The sequence below is a fragment of the Phycodurus eques genome, chromosome 3, assembly GCF_024500275.1.
Source record: "Phycodurus eques isolate BA_2022a chromosome 3, UOR_Pequ_1.1, whole genome shotgun sequence".
In the NCBI taxonomy this organism is placed as follows: Eukaryota; Metazoa; Chordata; class Actinopteri; order Syngnathiformes; family Syngnathidae; genus Phycodurus; species Phycodurus eques.
Window position 1 is genome coordinate 30668057 of NC_084527.1, and position 9905 is coordinate 30677961.

General features: G+C 41.1%; 1 protein-coding gene across 2 annotated transcripts; it reads left to right on the forward strand.

Moving 5' to 3' along the window:
• Positions 1-775: 775 nt before the first annotated feature.
• Positions 776-6101, forward strand: LOC133400430 (LIM domain transcription factor LMO4-B-like). 2 transcript variants are annotated; one of them, XM_061673094.1, is made up of 5 exons: positions 776-1119; positions 2219-2457; positions 2573-2669; positions 3750-3908; positions 5200-6101. In XM_061673094.1, exons 2-5 carry the CDS (start codon positions 2243-2245, stop codon positions 5206-5208), a joined length of 480 nt encoding a protein of 159 aa, XP_061529078.1. In that variant the 5' UTR covers positions 776-1119; positions 2219-2242; the 3' UTR covers positions 5209-6101. The 2 variants fall into 2 exon arrangements, with proteins under 2 accessions (XP_061529078.1, XP_061529079.1); XM_061673095.1 differs by having other exon boundaries at positions 776-1048.
• The last annotated feature ends 3804 nt before the right edge of the window (positions 6102-9905 follow it).

Genomic DNA, 9905 nt, shown 5'->3' on the forward strand with positions numbered 1-9905 from the left:
AATATCTAAATTAACCAATTTAGTTGTCAAATCTCTGCTTGTGTTTACATTTTCAAAGGAACAGTTCTACAACATTTCTAGAAAATGTATTAATTCTGGTGAGCAACTTATTATTATTATTATTATTTTTTCTTTTTTTAACAGGCCAGCCCGTCCATGTAGTCCTTGGAGACAGTGACCCACTTCTGTCTTTACCGTTATAAAAATAAGTGTAAGTGCTCTGTCAAAAAGGACTGCGTTTACTATGAATGCCTAAAATTTTAAATTGTCAATAAGTTTAGGAGACATTTACCCATATAAAACTAAGGCAGCATAAATAAATTAGTTTTTTTTTCTCTTTACCGTTATTGATGATCATGGCTTGCAGTGATAACATTTTTGATGAACACTTCGTTCTACTACACAACTGTATCTTAATGCTGGTCAAGTTGGTGGGACTTGCAGGGGAAAGTTTTTTTTTTTTTTTTTTCTGGGTGGTACTTGAAAACCACCGCAATATAGAATACTTTAGTGAGGCTGTGCATAAAGTACAAACAATAATAATAATAAATAAATAAATAAATAAAAATTCCTCATTGCCACATAAACCAAATAATCTGTGACATATACTCCATATATTTGTCTGCTTCTATTGTAGTGCTTTATGAAAGTGTGGGAACAGCAACTGGCAAGTCATAAATCATTGTGACTCTGACCACGCCCACTGCTCGGCTTATTGGTCGGCTGCTGCCTCACGTGGCTCCGTCGCCTCTCAGCCATTTCAATCGCCGCTTGCGCAATTTGATGAATCGTGTCGTCGCTGTCATTAAGCCTCAGAAACAGCGCGGGGCGTGCAATCGGACGGACAGCTGGGAAGAGCGAGTGGCAAGTCTAGGAAGGAGCGGCGTGTCTCCCTCCTCGCGTTTTTTAAGTCGTTCTTTCTTTATCCGAGACTTTCCTGCAACTATTTGGCGTCCGCGCGCCATCCCGGCCTGGGCTTCGGCGCTATGGATCCGCAAAACGGCGTGCCTCAATCCGCTTCCACGGTCGTAAACTCACACATTTTTTGGTGAGCTCTTGTTTTCCGCCGTGTTTTGACTTCAACGCAGTGGGGGGGGGGGGGACCTTTGGCTCGACAAGGTAACACGTCTTCTTCTTCTTTTTTTTCCCCTGCTTTCCGTCCTCATTTCGTTGAACTTCTCCGTTGTCCTCGTAAGCGGTTCGGTCGCTTAGCACCGAAAAAGTTCGATACGACTGGGAGAACCGGGACAAACCGCTTTGACATGAATTCCTTCCGTTTGAAAGCTGGGACACTTCCAAAAGTGCCATTTGGTGACTTTCCTGCTTTTCCCCTCACCCTTAAAAGAAAACCCACGACCATGAGCACATTGCCCCCCCCCCCCACCGTTTTACAGTGCTTTGTTTGACTGAAGCTCAATCCAAATAATACTACATGATATTATGCGCAACATATGCGCAACTGTGCAATGTTGGCAAAGTTTTACCAGTCGGTAATGGTCATGTATCCCAGAGCTATTTTGTACGAGTCAATCGAGAATCAGAATCAATTCAATTATACATTTTCACCGAAACTTAAAATACATGACTTAAAATACTGTCGTCCGGGGGTGTCAATCATACGGCCCGCGGGCCGAAACCAACCCGCTCAGGGGTACAGTCCGGCCCGCGGGATGAATTTTTAAAGTGAAAAAAAAATACGTATGACGTTGTGGTGATGGGGACGAAGGATCATTTTTTAGCATTATTGTGCTCATGTAGAACATGGAAAGGTAATAATTCCGAGGTCTATACAATTTGATTTCATTTTAAAGTGCGAATTCAGTTCCAAATACCTGTGATGTGAAGTTTTGTGCCCTCAAACACAATCACTGTGATCAGTTATTTTGCACACATGTCGATAACAAACTGAAGCAAAAACAAATCCTCAGAAAGTTGGTTGTTTTGTAAAATAAAATTTAAAAAAAAGGCATTAAATGGAAATATTTTCCCTAATGTTCTTGCTTTGTTTTGCATTAAAACAAAGGAGAGAGAAAAATGTGTGGTAAGTGTGGTATGATTTTAGTGGTCTGGCCCCTATGACATCAAATCAGGCTGTATGTGTTCCCCCTGACCTACAATGAGTTTGACGCCCCTGCTGTCGTCCATAGTCCATCCGTTATTACACTGGTGTATGCCTGACACTTTTCTTACTTCCAATTCCTATGTCCTGTGCGTCCAGGAGCCACTGAGGGTCCACATCAGTATGGTGAACAGCCAAGCGTCAGGCATTGCGCCGGCCCCGAGGTCATGTGCAGGATGTGGGGGGAAGATCGCCGACCGTTTCCTGCTCTTCTCCATGGAGTGTTATTGGCACACTCGCTGCCTCAAGTGCTCCTGCTGCCAAGCCCAGCTGGGCGACATCGGCACCACCTGCTACAGCAAAGGAGGCATGATTCTGTGTCGCAGCGACTACATCAGGTGAGGTCTTATGTGGCGAGGAAGGTAGGTAGAGGAAAAAGGAAGTGGGTGCTTTTAGCATATGGACGCTGTATCAAACGAGCTTTTTAAAAACAATAATAATAATAATTTGCAGGCTGTTTGGGCACAGTGGGGCGTGCAATGCCTGTGGCCAGTCCATCCCAGCCAATGAGATGGTGATGAGGGCACAGGGAAATGTTTACCACCTCAAGGTAAGTCCCCAGCTTCCCCTTCAGCATGCTATGCCTCCTGCTATGTGCTTGACAGAAACATCTGAGGTATTCCTCCCCCTAGCCTCAAAGGTAGACTCAGACAGTTCATTAGGTACACCTGCACACTTCAATAAGACACACTACAAGAACTGTATCAAAAAGTCTGTCTATAAAAGATACTGTTCAGTTTTGCTTGACACTATCAGAAATAGTTTCATTTCGCAACAAACAAAATTGTACTTAAATGTTTGTTGTTGTCTGCGATTGGCTGGTGACAAGTTCGGGGTGTACCCCGCAACTCGCCCAGAGTCAGATGGGGTAGGCTCCAGCACGCCCGCGACCCCACTGAGGAGAAGCCCTATGGAAAATGGATTGATGGATGTTTGTTGTTGTCGTGCATGTCACGCTCAAATGTTTTTCTAATATTGCAGTTACATTGGCGTGCAAAGGTGCGATGCTGGTTAGGGCACACAACACTGGTGGTGATGGCTCGCTGTGAAAAAAATTAGCTTGTTGCAGATGGGAATTTTTTTTCCCGATTGAAATACATTCACCGATGATGGGGAGTGGAGTTTACATATACATACATTCGTCAACTGGAGGGGGAGTTGAAGGCCCAGCCAAACCCATTTGGATGCCCCCCTGTATTGGCTGCCCAGGGCCACCATCCCTGGTATGGTTATATTTAGCTCAATAAAAGATACATAGTATAATATAAAAAAAACCAAAAACAAACAGCCTCAATATGACGCAGTGCAACACTACACTATTGTAAACAGCCACAATAATAATGAACATATTACAAATCAATAGCTTTCTGACAGTGTCAGTTAAAACTGATGTATCTTTATTGTGGCAAAATTCTTGATGTAGCTATTGAATTGAATATTGAGACATTTATATATGTTTTCCAAATGAGACCGTACTAATGTTACCTTCATCATTATCGTGTGCTCACCCGTGAATCACAAAATAATATAAAACACATTATCGTACATGGGAATATCATCTAAATTGATATGATGTTCCTGTGTTGATTTGCTTTATTTCCTGGCCTGACATTTAGTTTTTCTGTGGCAGTGTTTCAGCTGTGCCACGTGCAGGAACAGACTGATGCCTGGAGATCGCTTCCACTACATGAACGGTACCATTTTCTGTGAGCACGACAGACCTGGTGCTGCCCTGCTCAGCAGCCACCTGCCACAGCTTCAGAGTAACTCTGTGCTGACGGATCAGAAGGTAAATACATTTCAACGGTACACATCTTCAAATGATCCTCAAAGACACAAGCGGTGTATGTTTGTTTTGTTTAAAAATGTATATTGAGTTATTTCATATGCCCTAGCAGGATATTTGATCAGTCAAATGAAATGAAGATTCGTTTGTGGAAAATATGACAACAAAGAGTAGCATTCAAGCTGAAAGTAGTTTAAAAATACAAGGGAACATCGTTGTCACTGTCTCCGCATGAGCAACACAAACCATTACAGTGACACACAAATAATTGACACAAAAAACTTGCCTTGAAGTGTCTAAATTATCTTGAGCTCAGTATTGACTTAAAAGAATGGCATCATCTCCTTATGGCGCTTTGTTGCCAACATCCTGTGTCATTGCCAAAGAATACTAAATTTGCACTGTCAGTTTGCAGCGATCCAATTCACCAATACAAAGTCATACAAACTGGAAAAAGTAGAAATATCTGTTTGATGCATTTTTATTTACATACAAAAATGTACACATTGATAGATAATAGTCCTTAAATACACAGTCTTCCATCAAGAAATCTTAATTACGCCCTGTGTAATAACTAAACAATGATAGTATTAATTGTATTGTCTACATATGACTCATCTTTCCACCAACAATCCAATGGCAGACTCGCAACCATCATCTTTTGGAAAATGTTTGGGATGTGGCGCCACAAGTTTCCCTCGAGCCAACTTTACTGAACAACTACAGCACACATGAACAATGTGATTTTGATCGATTCATTCTTTGAAATAAGTTCCATGTTAATCAGGCAATCTGATTTTCCTCTAATTCACTCTCGACTTAAATTATTTCACTGCTTTCACCTAATTAAGCTCTTTTTTTTCCCACTGATTTAGGAAATATAATTTAATGAAAGTGAATTGAAGGCCATGTAGTCCTCAGGAATTGATAGTTGAGATGTTTCCTGGGCTTTGTGACAAGCCCTTTTCAAATTACAGTGGGCCCCCAGGTACTTGTGGTTAGGGATTTTCTTTCAATAGTTAAAAATGTTTCTCCATTTAAAAAAATAAATAAATAAATAAATAAATAAGTTTTTCAAAAATTTTTTTGTTTTTCTTTTTTTTTGGAGGGGGGGCAATCCCCAAAACACTTATTGGTGGTTTATTCGCACTTATTCAATAATTTTTTTTCTTTCAATGTAATTATAATGGGCATCAATTATCCGCAGTTTTTTTTTGTCCCTATACCCCGGGAATATCGGGGGACCACTGTACTGCAAAATTTTTTAAAATAAGTTCTTGTCCTGTCTTTGCAGGTATGCTGAGTGGAGTGTCTGCCGAAGCTTTAATTCGTCTCCCCTGCTACTGTTGCTATTGCTGTGAATCCTGTTCACCACCGACGTCCCTTCCCCGAAAGGGCAGCTCTCTTGCAGAGAAATCTCGTCCCGTCGTCATATCACAGAATCCCAGCCCTCTCATCCGATGTCACATTTATGTTGTGTCCCGCAGTGGTGTCGCCCGGGATTTTGGGTCCTATTAAAAAAAAAATATATATATATATATATATATATATATATATATATATATATCACTTCAAGGCCCTACCACAATGCCACATATTGAAAATACCATTTTCTAAGGAACTGGTCAATAATGGGCCCTCATCACTTTTCTCCTCTATGGGGCCCCTGGTGTTCAGTACAAAAGTGGCAGATGCTTACATTCCGTGTGGACTGCACTAGCAGAGACTCCCCTGGACTCTCGAGTAATCCAGAAGATAACAATCGTCATCAATCAGAGGATGGAGTGAAAGAGGCTTGAATGAGAGTTTGATGGACTGCTGTAAAATGACTGTCAACGTCTTGTGCCAAGTGGCATTATTTTCCCTTACCGTCAGTGTTTTGAGTGAACTCTGATCTGTCTCTTTTATATGTCTATCTCAGACCTTGTACTCCAGGTGTTGAATTGTAAAATTAGATGGGTGTCAGGCAAAAAGTGTATATTTCAGTCCTGAGAAATCCATTAATTCCCCAAAAAACTGCTGTTTCAAAATAAATGCTACAAACTTTTTAAGCACTATTGAAAATAGGAACTTGTCATTGTCAATGCCTGTAATTTCCATAATGAATTGTATTCTTCATCAGTTTCCTGTTCAATGTGTGGAAGCAAGTAATGGTTTTATTGAGAAAAATCCAATTAAAATGATTTTCCAGTATGAGTTGGCAGCACATGAGTTGTTCTGTACTTCCTGGTACCTAGCACGGTGGCTGTAGCGGTCTCTCTCACTCTCGTTAACCCTGTATGGGTAAAACATGGCTGATTACCCTGGGGAATGGAATTAGGGGGCTTGAGCTATGACCATTTACAGAAGCTATTAAACATGAGCCCTGTATCTGTGCTGCTGGAGCTCCTGGGAGGCTGAACTTGGGGCATATCCTGTGGCTGGCTGCCTGCCGCTAATAAAGCCTAATCTGAAAGCAGTTTAATTAAAGGGGAGTGGTCCTTTCTACATGGAGGGAATTGGAAAGAATCGCACGTATTTACTCTTTATCATGTTGCATTGTGCTCCTTGTATGGTGCTATTGTGCGTGACTGTTTGGAAGACTACATCTCCTAGGCCACTAGTGTCAAACTCAAGACCCGGGGGCTAGATCCGGCCTGCCATATTATTTCAGGTGGCCTGCCGAGTAAATCATGTGCATCAACTTCATATTCTTCTGGACCAAAATGTCAAATTGTCCTCACGTTTCATAACGTTAAGAAACGGCAAGCATTTTAAAATAAAACAAGTTAGGAGCGACGTAGGCAGGGAGATGCGTTTGGATCATTTTCAAATGAATGAAAACCAAAGCAGATGTATAAAAACTGGGACAAAATCTCGGCCCCAAAACAACCGACTCGTGAAAACAAGGGGCATAGTAAAACTGAGCTTCCACTGTATATGTGATGATATGATGAGGCAGTTATACATTTATACTGTATGGTTGCACATTCCAAACAGCCCTCTAAGGTAAACCATAACTACAATGAGGCCCACAACAAAAATAAGTTTGACGCCCCTGTTATGGCTGTATCTAATTAGCTTTGAATCTGGATTCCTTTTTAATGCAATGTAAAAAAGTTTAAGTGGCATCCCGTCAGAGGGGTGAGGATAAGCTCAGTGTGATAGCAGCAGTGAGTATGCAGTGTACAGCTAGAAGAAGATAGCATCTGCTCTACTTTTGCACCTTGCCTGGGAGCATGGCAGCCATCAAACTTGCACCTTAATGCGCTTAGCTCTTCTAAAATGTCCCACTTGTCATGGTAGGTGCTGATACTGCATCAATTATTTATTCCACGTCTGATCAAGGGGCGTCATACAAATTCATTAACGTATGCAAATGATCACAATTACAATTATCTTTGTAACGTGATGGCGAAGAAGTAAAACCTCGGCACATTCTCGACTCCCACCGCACTACAAGTTATACTTTGCATTCAAACTAATCAAGCCTCATCTGCCTCTCCCTAATTAGCCAGAACGTTTTCAGATGCCAATTAGCAGGTTTCAAGAAAAGGCTCTATGCCATGAGGCGTTGTCTTTTATCAGAGCTTCTGCAGGTGTGTGGCTCACCATGTAGCCTGTGTCATAGGAAAGTGTTTATTCCTGCTAATTAATCATATTAACACATGGAGATGAGAGTAATTGCCTGAGCTCCACCACCACACACTGTGTGAAGGCACAAGATGATGCCAGGATATTTTTACATGCTCATGATGAAAAGTCTTCTTACCCAGATACTCTTGTGACACTGAGCCAAGATACAGTTTCCATGAATTCCTCTTGATGATGGGGCCTCTCTGTGGGGAAAGGCAATAAGAATCAGTGATGTACTGGTTTTGGTTTGACCTCCCAGGTGTTATTCATTGATTGGTACCAACAGTACGTATCAGCACTCAGTAGAGAGCAGACCTCCCCCAAGGCCAAACAATCTTAATTTTGATCAGTACCTCCATGATACCCACCTCCTGCACATTCCTGATTTGTATTATTCAACCCAGTTAAGAAATTTTGCACAAAAAAAATAAACATCTCCACATATATTCGGATCTTCTCCAAAATGAGATGGGGATTTCCAGGGGCAAAACATGAACTCCAAAACACATTTTCCGACAGATTTTGCAGCGCACTCCATTTTAGATTTTAGTTATTTATTTTATTTGTGTGTGTGTGTGTGTGTGTGTGTGTATGTATTCATGCTAATAAACTGATGACATTATATGACCACAGAATACTGCTTTGCCTTGCAACAATACTGAGTAATATCACAGTAAGCAGCAGTATGTTTTTGTACAACCCGAATTCCAATGAAGTTGGGACATTGTGTTAAACATAAATAAAAACAGAATACAATGATTTGCAAATCGTATATATATTTAATTGAATGCACTACAAGGACAAGATATTTAACCTTCAAACTGATAAACTTGATTGTTTTTAGCAAATAATCATTAACTTGGGACAGGGTCATGTTTACCACTGTGTTACAGCACCTTTACTTTTAACAACATTCAATAAACGTTTTGGAACTGAGGACACTAATTGTTGAAGCTTTGTAGGTGGAATTCTTTCCCATTCTTACTTGATGTACAGCTTCAGCTGTTCAACAGTCCGGGGTCTCCGTTGTCGTATTTTACGCTTCATAATGCGGCACACATTTTCAATGGGAGACAGGTCTGGACTGCAGGCAGGCCAGTCTAGTAACCGCACTCTTTTACTACGAAGCCACGCTGTTGTAGCACATGCAGAATGTGGTTTGGCATTGTCTCGCTGAAATAAGCAGGGGCATCCATGAAAAGGACGTTGCTTGGATGGCAGCATATGTTTCTCCAAAACCTGTATGTACCTTTCAGCATGACTGGTGCCTACACAGATGTGTAAGTTACCCATGCCATTGGCACTAACACAGCCCCATACCATCACAGATCATGGCTTTTGAACTTTGCGTCCATAACAGTCCGGATGGTTCTTTTCCTCTTTGGCCTGGTGGACACCATGTCCACAATTTCCAAAAACAATTTGCAATGTGGACTTGTTGGACCACAGAACACTTTACCAACACTTTACCACTTTGCATCAGTCCATCTTAGATGAGCTCAGAGAAGCCGGCGGCATTTCTGGATGTTGTTGATAAATGGCTTTTGCTTTGCATAGTAGAGTTTCAAGTTGCACTTACGGGTGTAGCGCCGAACTGTATTTACTGACATTGGTTTTCTGAAGTGTTCCTGAGCCCATGTGGTGATATGCTTTACACATTGATGTAGGATTTTGATGCAGTACCGCCTGAGGGATCGAAGGTCACTGGCATTCAATGTTGGTTTTCGGCCTTGCCCCTTACATGCAGTGATTTCTCCAGATTCGCTGAACCTTTTGATGATATTATGGACCGTAGATGATAAAATCCCTAAACTCGTTGCAATTGTACGTTGAGGAACATTGTCCTTAAACTGTTTGGCTATTTTCTCCCGCACTTGTTCACAAAGAGGTGAACCTCGTCCAACTTTGCTTGTGAATGACTGAGTAATTGAGGGAAACTCATTTTATACCCAATCATGGAACCCACCTTTTCCCAATTAGCCTGTTCCCCTGTGGGATGTTCCAAACAGGTGTTTGATGAGGATTCCTCAACTATCTCAGTCTTTTTTGCCACCGGTCCCAGCTTTTTTGGGATGTGTTACATCCATAAAATTGAAAGTTAATGATCATTTTCTAAAAACAATCAAGTTTATCAATTTGAACATTAAATACCTTGTCTTTGTAGTGTTTTCAATTAAATACAGGTTGAACATGATTTGCAAATCATTGTATTCTGTTTTTATTTATGTTTAACACAACGTCCCAACTAAATTGGAATAGGGGTTGTATATATTCCACCAGGAGGACACTCACAAAGTAAATACATTTTTGTGATTTCAGATTCAAGGTGACAGGTGAACTGTTTAGCTTGTGTTGTTGCTGTCAAACAATAATCTGGTTTACAAG